Source organism: Pogona vitticeps, chromosome 3 (assembly GCF_051106095.1).
Source record: "Pogona vitticeps strain Pit_001003342236 chromosome 3, PviZW2.1, whole genome shotgun sequence".
Taxonomy (NCBI): Eukaryota; Metazoa; Chordata; class Lepidosauria; order Squamata; family Agamidae; genus Pogona; species Pogona vitticeps.
In genome coordinates, this window is record NC_135785.1 from 25,798,903 (window position 1) to 25,822,380 (window position 23,478).

At 41.0% G+C, this 23,478-nt stretch overlaps 1 protein-coding gene across 1 annotated transcript in view; it reads right to left on the reverse strand.

The window, feature by feature from the left end:
- Window positions 1-22,955, reverse strand: part of KCNAB1 (potassium voltage-gated channel subfamily A regulatory beta subunit 1) — a 231,741-nt gene extending 208,786 nt beyond the window's left edge. The window contains exons 1-2 of the mRNA XM_072996106.2: window positions 21,608-22,955; window positions 3,554-3,802 (exon numbers count right to left, since the gene is read on the reverse strand). Coding sequence (XP_072852207.2) covers window positions 3,554-3,802; window positions 21,608-21,765 — 407 coding nt within the window. The 5' untranslated portion in view covers window positions 21,766-22,955. The remainder of the gene's footprint in view (window positions 1-3,553; window positions 3,803-21,607) is intronic.
- Between the last annotated feature and the right edge of the window lie 523 nt (window positions 22,956-23,478).

Consider the following 23,478-nt stretch of genomic DNA (forward strand, 5'->3'; position numbering starts at 1 on the left):
GGTCCACTGTAGATGTTTCATATCCTACTTGTACAAATACTGTATATATTTTGTCTGCAAGACCTTTTCTATTTTTTATTTCCCCTTTCTATCTTATTTCCTATATTCTCCTCAAACGGCATCAATTTTCTTCCCTTTCCTTCCTTTCTTTTCCACTCCTTTGTCCGTTTTTCTCTTTTGGAGTATGTTTAACCATGAGATCTATTCTTCTCCCAACACCTTCATTATTTGCTCTTTGTTTTGGAAAGTATTTCCTAACCCTGTTGTAAAGACTGAAGTTTACTCTTTGTACCACTAAAACAAGAGCACTGACATGTATGCACATGCTGACACTGCAAAGCCCAACTATCTTCTGCCTGTCTCCCATTGAATGCCTCTATTACACAATCAAGGACAATAGTGGCCCACCCACCTAAATCACATAACAGCCAAGCAGAACAAGCAGGGGCTTCTGATTGTCCATACAGTGACTCTTGACCTTTCAAGGTGAGTCCCCTCTGTTCAAACAATTGGCCACCCATGCAGTCATGGTCTTTTAGGACAAGAGGCTAATAATCCCCTATATCCCTCTCCTCTTTACAGGTAAAAATGTGATCGTACCAAATCAAAGACCATCCAGCCATTTGCTGCCCTTCCATGACTCTCAGGGTCTGCTACCTGAAGTAGTTGCCTCATCCTCTTCATGATACTGTAAGCCTTCTGCTAGTGACCTCTGGTTTTGTGAATGTTATTTTATTTTTAATTATTAAGTTGTGGCTGTTTTCCCCTCTGTTTCCCTTCAGTTTTTTCTTCCAAAAAGGCAGAGCACTTGCTATACTTTTTTGGAGACATCAATGTGATCGGGGCAAAACCATCCTTTCCCCAGTCCTTTTATGGTAATTAAATACAATGCAGCTGAGTTTTGAAAGATACATGATGACATATTGCACTGCAGCTAAAATACAAAGAACGTACTTCCTACACTGCCAGAAAACCTTTCCAAATAAAATGATTATATTTCTGTTATACTTCTTCTGAGGGCTTTATATGCTTGTATCTACTTCCTAGCATTTTTATAACTGATTATATATATTTTTAAAGACATATTCCCTGTCCCTCAAAAACTCTGGTGAACACATTCCATCTGTGGCGGCTCATGTCCTTTGTACTGTTATGCTGTTCAGCTATCTTTTTCAACAAAAGCTCAGCACTGGACACACAAATGCCCTCTTCTTTGTTGCGAACAACAGAATACGGAAGTTATAATAACCTTCTCTCAAGAATTGAGGGTTTTTGGAGGGCTGCACTGTAATAACCTAGCTATCCTTAACCCTAAGCCTTTCTTTCAGTCTCTAATCCACCAAGTGGCACACGATGAGATAATCAACCCGTCTGATGATGTCTCGTGGGCTCAACTAATCCTTAAATCTTTCAAAAGCAGATCAGTCAAGATTGATCATGCAAAGAGAAACATGTTTTGGAAAATATTATAAATCTGTGTTGCAGACAGAAAGCCGTTTCTGGCAAACATTTCAGGATTATTTAATGCTTTGGGAGCTGAGGCTGACTAATGACTGGTGGAGTTCTATGACCTTGCCAACACCAGTTGTTGCAAGGTTTCATCAGGCTCTTATCTCCAGATGAGAATAATGCATGGTTATAATTTCTAAGGTCAACATCTATTTTCAACATCTGCTTTGGAATCCTAATGCATAAATTCACAAGGGGGGCAGAAATTACTGTTTTCCATCCATTCCATAGCACGCTGGGGGGAAAAAAAATCAACATTCTATGAACCAAGCTGCTATCAGAGGTACGAGAGAATCCATCTCTGACATGATTGGTGAAGTCAACATTCTGTAGGAATGTTTCCTCTATTAGCAAGGGAAAACCCAAATAAACCATTGTAGTTTTTGAATGGCTTCTTGAATCAGGACCATGTTTGTGGACCATATGGGCTCACTCTCTGCCAAATATGGAAAAGATTGGACAAGTATTTTTAAAGGTCTAATTTCTGATTTTTACAAACCACTTCTGTTCCACCTGATTTTAGGTCGAGGCTCCCAAAATCTTCTTTCAGGTAAAAGTGAGCTTCAGGGAGCCTCAGAACTGAAAACAGAGGGACAGGAAGCTTTCAAATAATTAACAGTAAATTTTATCAGCACTAGCTGATCCCATCATTCGCATCAGCCTAAATTTACACCAATGGTCAATGAGTATCACATATTCCTTGGCTCTTACTTCTGACAGTACATCATTGATTGAATAAGTGGAATAATGAAAGAGATATTGGCTTTGTCATATTTTCTCCTTCACAGGGGCAGGCACAGTTTGAAAAAGGTCTTATCTTCTAAAAAGCTAGCTTGAGACCCCATTTGAGAGTTGTGGTGGCGGGAGTGCTTGACAGTGGCAGTGGGGTGGAGTGGGGTGGGTGTTTGATATCCAGCTATTCCTCTGGAATATAGCAAGAGGAGGGGGAGAAATACAGTCATGCTCTCAGTAATACTTTTTTAGCCTCACCTATGTACCTCCTGGGGTTGTTGTGAAGAGAAAGTGGAAGGAGAGTTATGCATGCCTTTTTGGCTCGCTGGAAGCAAAGTGAGGTAGTTCTGGGGTAGGGTTACCAAGTCAAGAGTTCCCTGTTCCCCAAGAGTCCAGGGCCAAAACCTGAGATAGCGGGAAGGAGGGTGACCTTGTGATGGCAAAGAGAACCTTTGGTTAATAAATGCACAATAATATGCACACACATGTTTATGAGTTTATAGAACAAAAAAGTTCGTGAGTTGCAATGCTGATGTTCCAATTCCTTCCTTACTCCAAATGAATGACCACAATGCATATACCCACCACCTCTCACCCAGTTCTCTTTCCCGTCCCATCTTTTGTCAGCACTGATCCTACCTAAGTACTCTACAAGTATATGTACTCTCATGTGAGTCCCCTTGATGCCAACTAGGAATGTGTGGAGATGGGCAGGCATATCTTAAAGTGCAAAGATCATTGTTTTCCTTCTCCATCCCTGCCATGAGAGTTGTATCTCTACCTGGAGACAGAAGAAACACAGCAATTTCCTGATACCTCAGCTGATGCCCCAAGACCCATTCAGCAGTGGATGAAATGCAGCCCCCCAGATATTATTGAACTGTAACGACCATCATCCCAGGCCAGCATAATCAATGGTGACGAATGCTGGGAATTGTATTGTTAGCAACTTTTGTTAAGTTGCGTTTCACCCCCAGTTGATCCTTAACAGAGAATGCAATCCCATGTATGTTTCTTTGGAACTTAACCTCCCTGAATCATAGCACTTGCCTTCCGGATAAATGTGCATAGAATTTCAGCCAGAGCCTTTCACAATTGTACCATGTATGCAGAAATCAATCAGTAAAGCTAACAAGTGATTCAGGAGCCATTACGTAGCCGTTTTTAAATATTTAACCAAGGCTAAATTTACCTTAAAAATATGGAAGCATCGCAACAGGATGTAACATTTATGCTTTATCTGTGGAGTCAAAAGTTATTCCCCCATCCCCAAATATAGCTTATTAAAGGAAGGCATGCTTAAAGTTCTTACCTGTGCAGCATGCCACTTGCATAGGCTACGGTATATTCGTAGGATAACTCACAAGTCTGGAGGTACCAGTTGGTTTCCAGTTCACGCAGAAGGGCCAGCTTTTGGGCCTTCTGCTGCATCTGTGTAGAGGTGCTGCATCGATTCTCTTTCTCTGAGGAGACTTTTGGAAGAGTGGATTGCTTCTTTAACTCTGGAGCTTTGCTCCTCACCGTCCCACCAGTGCGGGCTGCAAGCATCCTGGTGTTTCGTCTGTGCAACAAGCAAATACCTTCTATGTCTCTGGCCCAAAGTCATATAAACTGATTTTTCCTCCCCAGCAAGCACTGTAATCGTTGCACAACCTTATCCTGGACACAAAGCTGTAATCAGATACACACCCACAGGGCTTAAAGTAGAAAGCAGAGCTGTAACCTTCCCATAGGCACATCTGGGTAGCAGCTTTCTACATTTTGACGTATTTAAGTGTAGCAGTGCATTCATTTTTTAAAAAAATGAATTGGAAGCTCTGCTCCTAAATACAAGGTTGAGCACAATGTGGTTTTTCTGTGTCCAGCTGGATGGCATTCTACCTGTGCCCTTGGCTAATATTTCACAGTCCTAGTGTAGAAAATAAGATTTTTTAGAAGGTGAGGTAAGACTCAGACTAACTTCAGGTTTGTGCAAAACAGTAAACCTTATTTTTTTTCCAAAAGAGGAATGATGCAGGTTAAATCTATCTGTGTAAAAAATTCATAAATTAGCATTTCATTGTATCCATTTATTAAAATCAAGAAGGTTCAAGATGGTACTATTAGGATTTTATTCCACAGAGTTTCCACTTCATGGTTAGGAGAGAGGCAAACCAAATCTTCGCAAGAGAGCAAGCCTTTTGTGTATCTCAGAACCCTCATTTCAAGAATGACGCATCCCAGTGTGATCTTTCTTCAGTCTTCTGTTGTCTCTTTTTTTTTTTTTAAAGTAAATTTATGAAGCTGAATTAGTTTCACAGTGCAGGAAGAATATGTGTACTTTTTTTTTAGTTCTTGGAGATTATATAGTGGGCTACAAATGCAAATCGTTTTGCTACAGGCCAGGATTAAGGATGTCACAGAGTTGCTCAACTTCAACAGAAAAGGTGCCTCAAAACTTTGGTGGGAAAAATAGCAACTACTGCATAATAATTAAAAGAACCAGGCCTTTTCAGAGTATCAGCAGCATTATTTTTCATTAAAAGTGTTTTACGCCAAAGTCTTGTGTTTTACACAAAATAAATCATTTTGCACAAAGTACAAGAATTTGTGCAAGAAGTGTGACCTTTTCACCTCTTGTAATTTCACCCCGCTTTCACTTGTGAGAACAAGGTATGTGAAGGTTTATATCCTTAAAGAAGACACTATGGCTGAAATTCTATTGCTATAACTTATGCCGCTTAAGGCTGATGACAGCAGCAGCACAATGTTTGAGAAATTAAACATTTCACACTTCTGTCCCAAAGCTCCTAGGTAGTCCTTTTCATCATTGGGAACCTGTGGGAGCCACAGAATGGGAGAGGAAAGCCTGTAAATACCCAAGAACAATGCCACTGGTAAAGTCATCCTGGCAGTGATTTTCAGTAATTAAAGACTTCCCAATCTCAACCCAAGGATCCCACGGCTTCCAAACAACAAAAGAATTACATGGGAGCCTCTGGAGCATCAGGACAAAAGTAAAAAAAAAAAACTTATTTACTTCCTTCTTTGGAGGTTCCTTCTTGTGCCTTACACTGATTTCCCCCACTTTCTCTCTCCACCAATATAATGGTTTATACAGCGCTTCTGGATTCAGGTTTCTCTCAGCTTCTTCCCAAGAATCTCTAAACTGAGGCCATTCGGAAGATCAAGAGGGTTTTGCGCCCAACAGATCCAAGGTTATACCAATCCATACTAAGCTCCTCTTAAAATAATTGCTTATTTTAGCTTTATTTTGATCATTATATTTTGTAAATGATTTTGTCCATTGCTTCCATCTTGATTTTTAGATTCTTTGTCTTTTTATATTACATGTCCTTAAATATATTTTTTGGTTTTGGGTGGTATGTATGTATGTATGTATGTATGTATGTATGTATGTATGTATGTATGTATGTATGTATGTATGTATGTATGTATGTATGTATGTATGCATGCATGCATGCATGCATGCATGCATGTATAAATGAATGAATGAATGAATGAATGAATGAATGAATGAATGAATGAATAAATAAATAAATAAATAAATAAATAAATAAATAAATAAATAAATATTTCTGTTTGATTCCAAACACTCCTGTGCTCACTAGCTTTCTTGCAGCCATACCAGGATAAATGAACCAGCTCTAATGTAGAAAAGATTTTCTACTCCGATGGGATTTTTTTAAAAAGTGGCACTGAGATGTGAAGTTCTTGAACCTAGGGTCCTGAAATCCCCTTCAACAAGAAGTAAGGTCACGCTTCAAAACAGTGAGTGAAGGCACATATGGCTGAATACAATGTATTTATTCACTTTGTAATAGGCCATTGTTAAGGGAGATGTTCTCTCCATGCAGCTATTTACGTAGGTAACACTATAGCATGCATAAGCCTTCAGGTGGCAATGCCTTTTCCCTCACCCAAAGTAACCCCACACCAGCTGATGAAAAATTTAGAATTGAGGCACAGAGAATGACTTTGGTCCCAGAATAGCAAGCTAATGGTCTTTAAATACTGACAATTCTTCAACTGTATTTCTATAACCAGTTTAGTTTACTCCAGAGCAACCTAGGAACTATGACCAAACTGTGAATCTTTAAATCAGGAGTGATCAGTGCTCAGAAGTCAACATCCAGGAATCCATCCAACCCCACATCCTGGCCTACTTCATCTGTCCACAGACATTCCTCGTGTCCCTCCAACACCATTGATACCGGGTAAAGATGAAACTACATTTTAGCTACATTTTAGAACTGACAAGGCAAAGGAGAAAACACAGGTCCCAGAAAGACCTCACCCTGAAACATTCACACCTAGCTAAAAGGTATTTATGGCTGACATAGAATAACAATATAACTCTTCTCCTCCCCCCCCCATTTTTTTGATGTAAGAGATGGCCCATCATTGGAATGCCTGTAGGAGGAAGCCAGCAATGATTGTTGTAACATTCGCAAGTGATTCACAGTATTGAAGGCCATGTATCAGGGCCCAGGAAGAAAATACATAAACATACCAATAGATAAGGGGAAATGGATACTCTTGTCCCCAGACTTTCAGGCGCATTTTGGGCACAGGTCAAGGAAAGATGGGGGCACAAGATGCATATCTACATGTAACCAATAGATTAGCATAGTCGGCATCGTTTACCCAATGAGGGACTGGATCCAAAGTTGGGGTATGAATGACCAATAGGAAGCCACATGACACATAGTACCCTTCTCCAGGGACCTACCACCTTCTCCAAGCCTCTTCTGCCTAATGGTAAGGCTAACCTTGGCTTTTTCAGGATAGTAGGTTGGCTCGAGGGAGGCATGCCTTTAGCTTATGGTACTCTAAACCTGAGCTATATGGGAAGAGCTTGAAAAAGCAGAAAGAGAAAAGAACACCTCTTTCTATTTTTCAGTCCTCTCCTCCTTCAATTCAGCAGCCATTTTGCTATCATCGGTCAGTCGGTCGGTCAGTCGGTCTGTCTGTCTGTCTGTCTGTCTGCCTGTCTGTCTGTCTGTCTGTCTGTCTGTCTGTCTCTCTCTATCTATCTATCTATCTATCTATCTATCTATCTATCTATCTATCTATCTATCTATCTATCTATCTATCTATCTATCTATCTATCTATCTATCTATCTATCTATCTATCTATCTATCTATCTATCTATCTATCTATCCCATATAGTATGATATGTGATTTTAATAAAATAAAGCAAAACAGATAATAGCGTAAAATACCTCATACAAGAATAAAGTAATTTGGCTTGTGCCACATTTTGGCAATAACAGTGATGCTGATGGAGGTGAGAATCATCATCATCATCATCATCATCATCATCATCATCATCATCATCATCATCATCATCATCATCATCTTAGAACTGCAGCGCTGGAACAGTCCCTATGGGTCATCAAGCCCAGTCCCTGTCAATGAGGCACAGAGGGGAATCAAACTCTCAACCTCTAGCTCTGCAGCCAGAGACTTAAACAACTATGATTAAAAGAAGAGGAAGAAGAAAGCCACATTGCAAAATTTAAAAAAATTCAGTGCAAGAGAAAGAGAACTACTAAAGGCCACACAATGTGAAATGTCAGCTTCACAGTTAGTAGGGGATAGAATGTTATTCTTCCAAAGATGCACTCCTCAGAGCTGCCATGTGCACCATTAAGATGCATGTAAAACCTGTTGAGTACCTCCTAATGGCCAATCACAAAACAAAAACAAGCTAATTTGCAATTTACAGAACTACAGAAACCTTGTAATAGGATTAAGAGACATCAGTCACTTCCTAAGAAATCTCTACTTCCCATTGCAAAGTCTGGATCACATGTACTTGGTTCATCTCTTTTTTTCTAATAGGGCCATCATCTTTAACATCTTCTTAAACAGGTACGTAGTAGGTGTGTATAACCTGCTTCTGTCCATAATCCTGGCATCTTCTCAAGTTTCTTTTATCAAAGAAACATGAGTCTGAACCTAGAGTGAATGTCAAAAGTCTTTGCCCTGAATTTGGTAAGGGTGCAATCAGACACCTGGAAAGGTATACACAGGATTGCTCTGGAAAGGGTCACTTTTTAGGGAGTGATCTCCCTTAAAGCAACTCTTCCATGTGCCAGGAAATTGCTCCAGCCTGGCCTCCAAAGGTGGTAGTCCAAAAAGATCCAGCATGGGGACGGATTTGGGTCATGTTGGAGTTCATATCCTTTTACATCATGGGATTGCTAGGAAACAGATTGCTGTAGTATAGACCACTCCACAAGTGGTTCAAAATGTGATCTATTTCCCAGTCAGATCACAGACTAAGTCCAGTTGTTTTTTTCTTGCTCAAGTCAAAAAGCCACAAAAGGTGTTGTGTTAATTCAGTGTTCCTCTGTATTCTCATACAGATAACAGAATATCATTAACCCTGGATTTAGGCACATCTGAACAACAGTGTGAATACAGTGGTGCCTTGCTTAATGAAGATATTCCATTCCAACGAAATCGCTGTAGAGCGAAATCCTCGTTAATCGAAATAAAAAATCCCATTGAAACACATTGAAAACCTGTTCAATGAGTTCCAATGGGCGGAAAAACTCACTGTCCAGTGAAGATCCTCCATAGGGGCGGCCATTTTTGGTGCCTGTAAGGCGAGGAATCTGTCCAAAACCACAGCAGGAAGCCATTTTACACAGCGGGTGGCCATTTTGAAACCACTGATCAGCTGTTTTAAAAACGTCATAATGCGAAGAATCGGTTCCCAAAGCAGGGAACCGATCATCCCAAAGTAAATTTTGCCTATTAAAACATTGTTTTGCGATCGCAAAACAGTCATCTTATAGCGGTTTCATCATTTAACAAGGCAATCGTTAAGCGAGGCACCACTGTACTTGCTTTGACCCAGAAGAACCAACTTTGTGTGCATACCTATCAATACACTTTTGTTTGGGGGTATTGACAGAAGTACCCATCACCTCCTGGCAAATAGAAGGGGAAGATATGGAGGCAGTGACAGATTTTACTTTCTTGGGCTCCATGATCACTGCAGATGGTGACAGCAGCCACAAAATTAAAAGACGCCTGCTTCTTGGGACGAAAGCAATGACAAACCTTGACAGCATCTTAAAAAGCAGAGACATCACCTTGCCGACAAAGTTCTGCATAGTCAAAGCTAAGGTTTTTCCATTAGTGATGTTGGGAAAGTGTGACAGCAAGAGGTGAAGGGGGCAACAAATGACGAGATGGTTGGACAGTGTCATCAAAGCTACCAACATGAATTTGACCAAAATCTGGGGGGCAGTGGAAGACAGGAGGGCCTGGCGTGCTCTGGTCTATGGGATGACGAAGAATTGGACATGACTTAACAACTAAACAACAATTGACAGAGACTGGATGAGAAAGTAATGCTCTGGTTGCCCCCTGGTGGTATGGAGAACACATGTGCAATTGAGCAACCAGAGCGAAATAATTAATGTCAAACTCTGTTTTCTTCATTGTTTTTTCTTTTAATAAATTGTTTTTGGAAATATGACTCCCTGGATCCACTATCCAGGTGGAATAGTCTGATAAATGTATACAAAAGATATTTTTTTCCAGGTTTTGCCTTAGACATCACACAAGAGAATATACATTGCCTTCTCAGCACAGGTATTCCCATGTTCATCCATTTAATGTGACCTGTACTAGAGAGGGATAAAACTTGGCATTTTTGATTTCTTCTGTATTTTTTTAAACCCTCAATTCTTTTTGTCAAATTCATGTATAAATTCATAATTAGTTTTTTTTTTAGTTCTTATAAAAACACATATCAAACTATACTCTCAGTCATTAATTACTTCATTCATTCTCTATGGGGTCTAGCTTAACTGGGTGTTTTCATACTCTCTTCACAATTAAAGTTAATAACATCCACTGATCCTGTCTGAAATAATTTCCCCTATCAAACATCAATATGGCCCATCTAAAATACAAGTGAAGCCTTGATTGCTAATGTAGAGACATGCTGGATAGTTCAGCGGCTTAGGTCTCTGGCTGCAGAGCCAGAGATTGGGAGTTTGATTCCCCACAGTGCCTCCTTGACAGGGGCTGGACGTGATGATCCATAAGATCCCTTCCAACTCTGCAGTTCTAAGACTATCCAAATCCAGGTAATTTGAGTTATTTGAAGTATCGCTCTTGGTGTATCGCCTAGATTTTCTTCACTGTTATCTGTCCGTCTGTGCACATGGACACACGTGCGCACACACAAACACGGGGGGGGGTCCGCTCAGTATCAGTCACTGAGCAAAAGGGGGGTTTACTCAAACAGACTTTAAAATCCTGACAGGTGTTGGAGGAAGGAGCTTTGAGCCAGCCCTGTGGCTCCAGATACTGTACATACTCACTGCTCAAAGCAGAATCATTAGCCAATACTGTACTAAACAAGCCACAATCTGGCTTTATTTGTTTGTTTGTTTATTAGTTTTGAAGTGTCATATCAGTAAAACAATGTAATGGTAAAAAATAGAAACAGGTTTGTGGGTTTTTTGTTTGTTTTTTAAAAGAAGAGTTCTTTTCTAACCTGTCAAGAAACCTGCCATCCTGGCAGCCAATATTAGACACCCCCCACAGGAACAGACACAGTTTACACTGACATAAGTGTTCACAAATGTCAAAAATGCATGCTTAGTTGTATATCATGTAGACTGATGATTGTAAATTGATTTCTAGCGTGTAAGTATTGGGGAACAGGGTACAAAAAAGAAGGGGCACTTGTTTCTTCCCACCCTGGTAGTCCTTTGCAGGGGGTGGGGGGCTGAGTTGTCTTCACTAGTTCCCCCTACTCTGGCTATCCAGTCTTTGTTTAACCTCAATATTCCATCACTGTCCACAGTCTGATTGTGGTGTTGGGGTTTAAACACAGTCCTGAGCCACTTAGTGTTCATCAAGGATGGTTTATACTGCAGGCTGCTTGTAATATCTGTGTTTCTCTGCTGCAGCCACTTCTGTTGTCTCTTGCGTCTCCAGTACCTTGTGAGTGCAATTCATATATATTATAAAATACCCTCTCAGTCTCCAGCATCCTGGAGTGGGGTGAGGGCTGGGTGCCCTGATGGATGCTGAGATCTCCACGAACTGATGGGGCAGAGGCAATGCCAGGGTGCTAAAGATGGGTGAGCCCCTCTCCGCCCATTCATGACTGAGACTTTCACCAGAACCTTGGTCCAGATATTCTCTACATACCTGGCCCCCAGTGCACAAAATATGAGATCAGGCTTCTCAGCCATTTCATCCCATGTCTTCTCCTCCTCCTCTGTGGCTTTAGCTGACTCCAACTCTGTTTATTTCCCCCTCCTCTTTCTCCCCCTCCCTTATCCCCACCAGCTGCCCACTAGACTCGGGTCCTGTCTCCTTGCCCAGATGGGTATCTTCTGTCTCCTCTTCATCATCTCTACTCAGGATCTGCCATCCCATGTCCATGTGTGCCTGAGGTCCAGGGCTTGTACTTCTGATGGGCCATCCTGGGGTGGGGGTGAGGGCAGATGGCCTATTAGGGGTGCTGGTAGCAATATGCTCACAATATGCCATCAGGCCTCATTCAGTTTGGAGTAAGGTTAAAACCACACTGATATAACTACTGATGAATGGCAGGAAGACCATGCCATGCCATGCCAAATCTGTAAAAGGTTCAAATGTGAGGTCAGATCCAGGAGTGGACTGTCTGAAGGAACTGTTCAGATAATTCCTCTGAAATAATCTCAACTTTGCCATGGAATTTCAATGTGGGTGGATGGGTTGGCAATGGTGAGCCATTCCTTAAATATCTCCCATACCTGATTAGGGTTGTCATATGCTGTCAGGAAATGACATGATGGCATATGCCAAAATTAAAGAAAGTTCATTCATTCATTCATTCATTTCGCTCCCAGCTAGTAGCTAGGCTACTACTCGGTTCCACTACCAGAAGGACACATTATCATAAACACTAAGGATAATAAGAAAAACAATAAAACAACAGTGAAAATTAATGGCAGGCTGGCGGCAGAAGAGATGCATAAAATTACTTATTTAGTGACAAACTACTGAAAGGCTTGGAGAAAACAACCCCGCCTTCAGTTGCTTCCTAAAACTCAGGAAAGATGGGGCCAGTCACATCTCTGGTGGGAGGGAGTTCCAAAGTGAAGGGGCCACCACAGAGAAGGCCCAGTTTCAAGGGACTAATTTCCAGGCTTCCCTCCAGGTGGCCACCTGGAGCCTCCCAATATGAGAGGTGTGGGTGGGATGGGTAGATGTTTTGAGCGAAAAGCACTCAGCCAGGTAACAAGATCCTAAACCATTAAGGGCTTTAAAAGTTAACATCAGTTAGTACCCAAACAGCCATTAGAACCTTATAGACCAGTGGCTTCCAACCTTTTATAATGGCCAAGTAACCCGTAAACCTCCCCCACCACATTTGCATAAAAATGCATTTTTAATAGGGTAAAGTAATCTCTTCTCAGAAAGTAGAGGCTTCTTTTTCTTCCCCACTCCCCCAGGGCCTGTTTTTCATATATACATATATACACTAATTGTAATATCTTGCTCCAAAAGGTCAAGAAAGAAATTATTTAATAAGGGCTACACCCCCAGAAAACACTTTGTGAACCCCTAGGTTGGGAAAAACGAAACAAGATGGCCACTATATTCAGCAGACCACCCCATTCACCTCAGCTTGGCAACTCTTCAGCTCTGCTTTATACCCTCCTCAGCTCAGGTTTGGAGTCTCCTCAGCTCAATGCCTCAGCAGTTGTCCAGCTTAGGCACCCCTCTGGCCTGTCCTGCTCTTCATCTAGAGAGGCCCGTGTGAGGGAGTCCATGTACCCTTAGTCTCAAACCACTTGCTTAGAAAAGCAATTCTTTGTCAGAATGAAGCCACGTTCAGAGCAAAAAATGTACGAGATTCTATGCAAAGTACCCACATAGGGCGGCAGCCGGACTCCGTTAGTTCTTGAAATTTGCACGAGGCAAACCAAACCAAGCAAAAACAAAGCAGTAACCGTGACATCGAGATCGTTCTCAGGGATAAGCGTTTTGTTCTGTGGGTGCAGCAAACTCTGTATGCTTTTCCCCCCAAGAACGCCCAGGCTTTCAACATCACCCAGCAAAAGCTATTTCACATTCTGATTTTCCCTGCATAATTTTGTCTATGGTAAGAAAAAACAACAACAACTAGTCAGGTAATACGTAGGTTAGATACAGGAAGAAAAAAGGGGAATGTTCCCATCGTAGTTGAAACAAACAGTGTATGTTGCTGCCTGTGCAAGCTTAGTCTCAGAGGAGCTCCGCCTATTAACTGTAACAGCTTGAACAAGTATTGCTCTTTTTTCCCTTGAGAAAAATGACTGCTGTATTTTGCTTGCCACAAGCAGAATTGAAATAAATTAGACAGAAAACATCAGCTGTGATTGTCTCCCAGGCAATCTGGGCAGAAAGGCTGGTCATTTCCATTATTCCAAGGGGATTTTAAAGGGAGCATTTTATTTTGTGTTTTACACATGTTTTTAATATTGTTCTTGCGATAAGTATCTAATATGATAGTTGTTTAACGCTTTTAAAATATCGTAGCAATTTATTATTTGCTTTTTAACCTTGTTTCTTCTAAATACTGTAAACCACCTTGGATCCTTCTGGGCAAAGGAGGCATAGTGGTAGGCATCCTTCAGTCTCGAGAGACTATGGTAACCTGCTCTCTAAACGTCTTGGAACAGTGTTTAGTGTGGCTGAGAAGGCCAATTCGAGAGTGACAATCCCTTCCACACTGAAGACAAATATAATATCTCCCCTGTCCAGCTCCCTGGTTTTGCTGGTTTTGGGACTGCCTCTTTGCCTAGGCCTGCTGGACAAGGGTCTCTTCAAATTGGGAGAGGCTATGAAGCACTGCCTGCCTCCAGGCTGAACGCTCAGACGTCAAGTTTTCCCATCTGTTGAGGTCCATTCCTAAGGTCTTCAGATCCCACTTGCAGATATCCTTGCATCGCAGCTGTGGTCTCCCTCTGGGGCAATTAAAGGAGGCATATAAATACCTTAAATAAATAAAAGTAAACAAATTTCCCCCTTGTTAGGATTCCACTGGCAAAGTCATTGTAATTGTTGGACAGATTGTTTGGGTTTCTTCTCTGATGTTATAAACAGAGAGGGCTTTCTCTAGTCTTCTGAGGGATAGGAGATTCCAAGCGAGATCTCTTTACAGAGACTTCTTTTCTGGTAATGAGAGAGTGCTGGAGACTGAGACCATCCACAAATCACATAATCAGGGTATATTGGAAGCAAGAGGAGTCTTAATGCTTGGAGCCTGGCCACTCATCCTACATCAGAAGAACCAGTAAACAGCAGAAGACACCTCCAGTCCTAGCCAGCTAATCTCCAAGATTTTCGAACATGTGCTGCTTCCAAACTTGCTTTAGCATAGGAAGCCACCATTAGAGTAGGCCCATTTGAATTAATGGAACACACAGAGGAGTTGGCTCACTAAATCTCCATTGATTCAATGGGCCGACTGTAGAGCAATTTACTGCATTAAGCCACAGTGTTTGGCCATTTTTCTTTTGAACTGTATGCATATATTTCTGATAATGGTTTTCTCATTTGAAATATAAAAGTAATCGTTTTTCTGTTTTTTCTCTGTAGACATACTCCAGCATCAAAGTCAAGCTCAAGAACCCACAGGAGTTCAGTTCGCAGACAATCAGAATTCAGGGACAGATTACCAGTGAAAGAGGACTCTAGTTACGGCAGAGTGAAGTTTCTGAATCTTATATTGCTGTCAATCTCCCAAAAATTCTTTACTACATACCATAGCTACAGAAACAGCTTCCCCTTAATAGAGTGGACTTTTTTAGAGAACATATTTCTATTGGATTGATCTCTGTGCTCATCCACTCCGCTCTCCGTGTAAGGAATAACTGAATACTTCTTGAAGCCCAGTTTTACCCTCTCAGAAATACTGCACAAGTTGTGTCTATAACAAATGACATTCTAACTACAGACAGAATATCTAAAAATAAAAATCTATGGCATCGTGACTGTAGGTAGCACTCAAAGGGTCCCATACAGTCTGTGAATCTGCCTTGTTCTTAGTCAGGATGTCTATCCAATTCAGCATTGTTTACTCTGGTTAGCAGCAGAGTTGATTCAGGCAAAATTCCAGTCTTGAGAGATGAGATTTCACAACAGCAGCAAGAAATGTCAGCAATGAACTTTCATGATGCAATCTCTGTGGGAAAGGCAAATACTAGGGGCTGTCAGGAAGGGAACTGGAAAAGAAAAGTACTTGTGTAATGATGCTGTTCTATAAAACTATGCTGCAATCTAGGTTGGAATGCTGTGTCCAGTTTTGGTGACCACAACTCAGAAAAAGATGCTTGACGGCTAGAAAACAAGAGGATCAATAAAAAATTAACAGGGGGCGAAGGGATTCCCATTCATGGTGATGAGGAAAAAAAATCCATTGATCAAATCTTTTACTTGTGAAAAATCCTTGGGCCTTTTAGTTCCAGAGAGTAAAGTGGAGCATGATGGAAATGTATAAAATCAAGCATGAGGTCAACTGGCTGCAGGTCTGTTTAAAAATGTTTCAGGCAGTACTGGAAAGTCAGTGGAAACATTAAAAGCTAGGGCCAAACTGAGTTCCTTGAGTGCTGATTGTATATGATTGCCACAACAGAACTTTTAAAAAAATCTCCAGTAGTTTGGCTTTCTTTTATAGCTGGTCCTCAGGGTAATAAACATGTTCTTTGCTTGTGGGTCTGATTTATCAAATGTCTATCTGAATCATATCTCTGGAACACTAATAGGACTCCAGTTCCATTGCCAGCCTATCTATATTATTGATTACACAGGAATTCGCCCCACTGTTTGGTCCACTTGGAGTGGGCTGGTTTATCTCTTTTGCTGGTGACCAGACAATATAAGTGCCAACGCAAACCAATCCAACCCCAGAGCCTTCCTACCTACACTTTTTTGGCTCTCTGTCAGGAGCTGCTGTTTTTAGATGCAGATAACATTGCTCTGTTTGGTTTGATTCCAGTGTGTGTGTGATTGCTTGGGATCTAACCAAAGCAGATGGCTAGCTGTTCCTTTGGAGAAGCTGTTCTACTCTAAACTTCTGTCGGGTCTTTCTTTAGAGGTCAGGGCAGGGGAAATACTTTGCATTTTAAAAAACTTTTTACTAATTTATCATCAATACTTTGAAAGATTTTTTAAAAAATCCTTTCAAAGCATTGCTAATTTGCTGTGGCCATTAGCAACCACTAAAAAGAAATCTTAAATTCTCCTCCCTTCCCCTCCAAACGTAAGGAAGATTTAAAGGAAAGCTTCCCATTTCTCAGGGTTGTTAAAGCTGCATAATGAGAAATGGGAAGTTACCCTGCCCTCCAGAGGAGAGCCCAGTAGATGTTTCCAGTTAAACAGTTTCTCCAAAGGGAAAGCCTCAACTATCTTCAGAAATCTTCCCCTTTAATAGGAAACTTTCTTCATTTATAAAGTGAAATGAGGTCTTGATTGTGCTAAACAGGTCACTCGAGGTGCAGTGTGTTTTCCTGACCTGAAATCACCTGAATCCTTGCATGTGATCATACTTCTGGCCAACTTTAACTGACCTTAACCAACCCTATTTAGCCTGATCCTGGCCACTCAAATTTGGCCATCTAGCCAAACCCTATAATATATAGTGAGGCCCCTGGTACCCATCCTGAACTTTATAACTGAACAAAAGAAATTAATGGGATTAAATAACTGATTAGAATGTAACCTCCTGGAATGTAATCTCATTCCAATTACATTACATTCTGGCCCAGTGCTGATGTATAGGATTGATTGTGCTGGGAAGGTATTAATCAATTGCTGGAGGAGACAAAGCTGGTGGTATGAAGACAAGAGTGCTATCACAAAGTGACACCAAGGAAGGAAAAACCCCAGAAATTGACTTAGTTTTTCATCCCTAAACCACTTCTTTCCAGAACACAAATCAATTCTCATGGCTGTTTATTTGACAAGAGTGAGCACAAGAGGTTATCCTACATACCATCTTGACTGCTACCACTGGTGCTCTCAACATTTAGGCTGCCTGTTCCCTGCTGGCAACATGGCATGATATTGTGCAACAAAATTGGGCCATTTTCTGTTTGTTTTTTTAATCATGGATACTGAAGCACAATATCCAATATTCATAAACAAAAGGGCTTTTTAAAGGTTTGAATTGCTATTCTTAGGGCTGCTGATGTCACTTTCTTCTTTCTTGCATCTCCTTCTTGTCTCTCCAAGTAGGAAGCATCTTGCTTTTGTTCTCTAGAAATGAAGGGGGTGTTGATCACTCCTGACATCTCAAACTTTAGCTAGAACTAGGACATTTATCAGCTTTCCTATCAGAAGTGAATTCCTCTAATAAACACAAGCTTTTTTTTTTCTTGACAGAAGTGTGGATGTGATTCCTTTACAAGGCAGAAGTGTGATCATTCTAAGTCCCAAAGGGCTGAACCCACAATTTTAACTTTGCTCCAGTACTCCTGTGTGTGTACTCTCCAACATTTTTTTTTTTAAAGAACCATTTAAAAACTTGGCTCTTCAGGCAGGCTTTCCCTCATGTCAATTCTTGAATTCTATCTTTTCTGTTCTTTTATTCCCCATCTTGATCACACTATCTTAATGTTCAAATGTTTTTTGATTATGAATGTTGTTTATTTGATTGTGCGGTTTTTTATTGTTATTTTATGATATTTTATGATTTTGTAAGCCGCCCCCAAGCAGACACAGTCTAGGGGGGCGGGGTATAAATCGAATAAATAAATAAATAAATAAAATAAATATTCTAGACCTTTATACTATTTTATCAGACACTTCATGTTCCCTATTTTATCTCCAACTAGCATAGAATTGTTTCCCTCCATGTCTCCTGGTCAGGGGAAGAAATAACAACAAGAATGTAGCTTGATTTATACAGTAAGCTGAGGAGGTTCACTTGCAGGATAATTTAATGCTATATTGTCTGCATGGTATTGTGGGGGTGGGAGGCAAAGAGGTTCTCAGTTTATTGTTGCTTTACATACTGTATTTTCAAACAGCATTAAAGAGTAGCCTAAAATCCTGAAGATCCTGGGTTGTCGTTATTACAGTTCATCCTCCCACAGACTGACACTCTTGTTTCAATTGAAGTATTTTCTAGGACATTGCCTGCATTTTACAATAGCAGCCCATCGCTCAGCTGGAGCTGCCAGACTATTATCTATCCACACAGCTCCTTGGCAGAACATTGCGCTGTGTAACAAACAGCAGTGCTAGTAGATAAATCTCTCCATGGCCCATGGAATTAGAGAACTAGAGTAAGCTCATTAAAGCTGCTCGCTTGGTTATTACGGCAATTTACAGTGTGTTGTACTGGCGCTCTCAGCAGAACCCCTGGGATTCACAGAGAGACCAATGCAATCAGTTGCAACACAGAGAGCTAGGAGAGAAAACAGGGAGTGAAATTTCTTGGTAGGATGGATGTGGTGTGGATGTTAGGACATGAGTGTGTTTAACTCTGGGCATGTCAACCTTTCTCCTACAAAATTATCTCAGTCTTTATTGTCTGAGATAGGGATGTCTAACATCAAGGTTCAAATAAACCGGTTTCCATTAGAAGCAGCAGCAGATGTGAAGTTCACTTCTGGGTGATTTGAGGCCTTTTCTGCTTCTCAGCCTACAAGATTTTTTTAATGTCAGCAAACTTGGCCAAACTCCTTCCATAAAGATCTCCAGTGGGACATTTTTTTCATTATAGTCAATTCTTGTCTACCCTGTGGATATTTTGAATGGTGTTTCATGAGCAGCCACTATGGCATAGAGTGATCTCATATTTGAGGCCTATTCTGATAGCCAGAGGCAATAGGGAGTTGCAGGCAGTTGAGGGAACACCTCAGCCTTTATTATGTCCTTCATAAAAACAAAGACAACTGTCAGAGGAAGAAAGCTCCCTCCTTTACACCAAGGGAAGAAATGCAGTGGTCTGTTATCAATTGTAGAAAAGTCCCTGGGATTACTAAGATTCACAGTCCATACATGTAATTTTTCAGTGTTCTCTGATCTGTTGCAAGGAAGACAGACACATCCTGTCCCCCACTTCACCGCATGTCAATAACTGACGAGCTAGGTTAGTAGTCATTCTTTCAGACTAACCTGCCTACTTCATAAGATGGTTGGAAGGATGAAAATGAGAGAGGAGTATGTGTGCTACCTTATAAGAACATAAGATCCCTGCTGGATCAGGCCAAGCGCCCATCTAGTCTGGCTTCCTGTATCTCACAGTGGCCCCACCATATGCCTTTGGGAGCATGTGGGACAACTAGATACCTATCTCCTGATACCCTTCCCCTGCATCTGGCATTTTGAGGTACTTCCCTTTGAAGCCTGGAGATTATAACCTGTGATGGACTTTTCCTCCAGGAGTCTGTCCAATCCCCCTTTAAAGGCATCTAGGCCAGATGCCATCAACACATCATGTGGCAAGGAGTTCCATAGACTAATAACACGCTAGGTCAAGAAATATTTTCTTTGGTCTGTTCTCACTCTCCCAACACTCAAATTAATTCGAGTGGATGTCCCCTGGTTCTGGTATTGCGTGAGAGGTAAAAGCTTCCCTCTATGCACTTTATCTATCCCCTGTATAATTTTATACATCTCAGTCATGTCCCCCTTCATTTGCCTTTTCTCTAGACTAAAGAGCCCCAAATGCTGTAGCCTTTCCTCATAAGGGAGGTGCCCCAGCCCAGTAATCATTTTAGTCACTCTCTTCTGCACCTTTTCCAGTTCCACAATGTCTTTTTTGAGGTGTGCCAACCAAAACTGTATGCAATACTCCAGGTGCAGCCTTACCCGCACCTTAGCTTAGAGAAAGGGCAGGGGAGAAAGGTAAAGAAGAAGTAAATAATGATGACATTTTGAGGGGTGATCAGATTTTTTTTTGTAAGAATACTTAGCGTAGAGTTCCCCAAACGTTTGATAGCTAAGGCACTGTCCCCTAAACAGACATTGAACATTGGAGGCCCATGTGCCTCATACATTAAAAAGTACCTACATATTTGAGTGCCTGGCCGCGGAAACATACAGCCCTTTCCCTGGCTGCTGTCCGACACAGTATACTAGGTCAGAGTTTTTGCTGTCCTTCCCCAAGGTTCTGCTGAGATCAAAAGAACAAGGATCGAATTGCTGGGTGCATATGAGGTGAAGAAACAAAATGCTGCCTCCTGAGGTTATGCAGTACTGTCAGCAAATTTCCCCTGTGTATGCTTAAGGCATGAAGCCAAAGGAGATGCTTATTCATAAAGCCCTGGAACAGTCTTAAACTGACCTAACAACTTCTTTTAAGGGTGCTTTACAACCAAAAAAAAGTCTTCATTGTCCACCTGCTCTACAAACTTACCTGTTCTGTACTGCATAATGATTTATTAGTGATATTTAAAAAGTGGGGTGGTGAGACAGATCTGCAAAATGTTGAAGGATCCTTTCTGCAAAGGAAAATCAAAGCAAATATCTCCTGCTGGGGTGGAAGCTTTGCACCTTCTGCACCTTGTCTTAGAGCATGTCTACAGCACACATTTATAGCAGTTTGCTACCATTTTAACTATCATAGCCTTGTACACAGACATGATAGGATGTGTAGTTTGGAGAGGTGTTTAGAATTCTCTGGTCCTGTCAAGGGAGTGCGCTAGAACTCACCAGGAGAAATTCGAAACACCTCATCAAACTACAAATCCAAGGATTCCATAGGATGGATCCACAATGTTTAAATTGGTATCAAACAGTTGCAGCTGTGCAATGTAGATACACTCTTAGTTACCTGTGTTTGATACTACAACCTAATTCTCTCTTCTTATTGCAAATTGAAATTTAGAACAAGTAGTTTGGAATAGCCCCGAATAAAATGTAAAGCAAAAAAGCACACATATTTGCCAACAGCTTATATTGAAAGCAATAAAATCAAAAGTGATACAGTTCCTCAGCATGGTACATTCCCCAATTTCTCTCACTCTTTTGTCCAGGGTGAGATATTTTGGGGGCACTCCCATACTAGGGTTGCCTTGTTTCCAGTGCACACTGGCTATCTGTGTTATTTTATTTTGCTTTTGTTTGTTACAACAACAAAGCAGACAGCACGTGTGGAGGAAAATGTAAGGCTCCCTAGCACAGCAATAGATTCACTACCCACAACAGGACTCAGCCTTCTGTGAACGCACATCCCTCCCCTTGGATCTCCCAGTGCCAATGTTGTCATTTCTTCACATACTTGCATGCACAGGGCTGAACCAAGGCATTTTGCTGCCTGAGGCAAAGACAAAATGGCACCCCTTCCCTAATACAGCAACAACCCATTGAATTTTGCTTCCGTACCAGCAGCCCTCACAATACCTGATTCGCAGTAGACCAAATGAGGGAATTAGAAGTTTTCCGTTTAAATCTTCCTTGGGTATAAAGATGTAACTACAATGCACTCTTGAAGGAGAGAAGAAAGGATGTGCTAATGCGCAGAGCAGAGAGGACTGTATTTGTTGTTGTTGTTGAGTCATTTCTGGAAGCTCTGATTACCCCAAATGTGTCAGATAAATGGGAAAACACTGAATGGGGGTGGGGAAGTGAGTGCAAGTCAGTTGAACACCAAGCATGTTTGGGAAATTTGGCTTTACATTTCTCTCTTCTCTCAAAACATCTGCAGTGGGATAGGAAATTTGGGTTTACATTGTGTAAGCGACATACAGGCTAAAATGGAAAGAAAAAACTCCCTCCCTATAGACAAAGTGGGAGATAAACTGAATAAGGTTACAGCCCTGGTCACTTGTGAATCAGGTTGTGTGAGTGTACATAAGAGTTCCCAGGATGCTGGATGTCCACAGCTTTTACTGTGTTGCTGTTTCTGAGGGAAAGAGTGTTGCCTCCAGTTGGATTATTCTTCAGGTCCACAAAGCAGTGTTATTTTTGGACAGACTGTATCTTAGAACTGCCAAGGCCAGCAATATGGCTGAAGGAAATTGGCTAACAAGGCAATTCGGCTTATATTGGAACAGAAAGTTGACTTTGATGGAAAGATAGAAAAATGATTGTTTTAGGGTAAAATATAGTGACCAATTACATGTACCTAAAAAATAAAAATAAATGCATCACCAAGAACTACTGCCTTTCATAGTAGTAGTTGTCAAAGGGGTAGCTGTATTAGTCTGTAAGTATTATAGGCGAAGGCAAAATAAAATAAAAATGTGGTGGAACCTTAAAGACTAACTTTTACATTTTTTAAATGTGAGCTTTTGTGGACAAGTCCACTTCATCAGATATGGAGAAGGAGATATAACATGACAAATATTTTATACATGGCGTCAAGGTTGGGGTGGGTTGGTAAGAAAGTCAGTGGGTGTTAAACATTGTGATGATAGTTTCCTTGATATGCAGGTCTTTAGTAGAAGTTGTGCGATAAAAAATGCAGGAACCTGTGTCATACATAAACAATGGTAAAATAGCAATGGTAAAATAACAATGACAAGATAACGATGGTAGAGTAACAACTATGTTCATCAGATGGGCTACTTACAGTCGTTGATGAACTCTTCCCTACAAGCTTTTCTTTGTAATCAGTTGCAAAGTGTGTGAATTACCCCAAACAATGGATGACCCCAGAGTAGAGGAAAGAGAACTGAGTAAAACAGATTGTCCGAATGGTCACACAAAGAGCCTCCTCTTTGTGTGACCATTCGGACAATCTGTTTTGGAGGAGGAGAGCAATGTGCTCTAGCTGAGGAGTAGGGGAGCCAACTGGGGTGGGGGTGGGAGAAGGGAATGTGCAACACTCATGGGAAGTTACAGTCTTTACTTCACAAGGCCTGAGCATGACCTGATCATGTGGAGCTCCTTAATTCATAAAGTGGATGTAAGTCAGAAGCAGCTTAAAGGCACATAAAACATTTGATACAGAAGGAAGAAGAAATGGAGAAGAAGAAGAAAATCTCTTGTGTGTATACAAATAGAAATATGGGTACTTCTCTTCCTCTTTCATTTTATCAGATGAAAAAAGAAGTCAAGGCAAAAGCTTAAACTTAATTATAGCCAGCTGAATGGCTTAACATTTGGAATTTACCTTATGCTATAATATTCCTTTCGAATCCCAAGTACATGTTTCTTCAATTGATAACTGCAGTCATCGAGGATAAAAGGAGACTTCTAGCAGCATAAAAAGCCTGTCCTAGTGAGTACAACTTGCAGGCTCTTCAAGCTGCTTGTAGCCAAGTCCAACA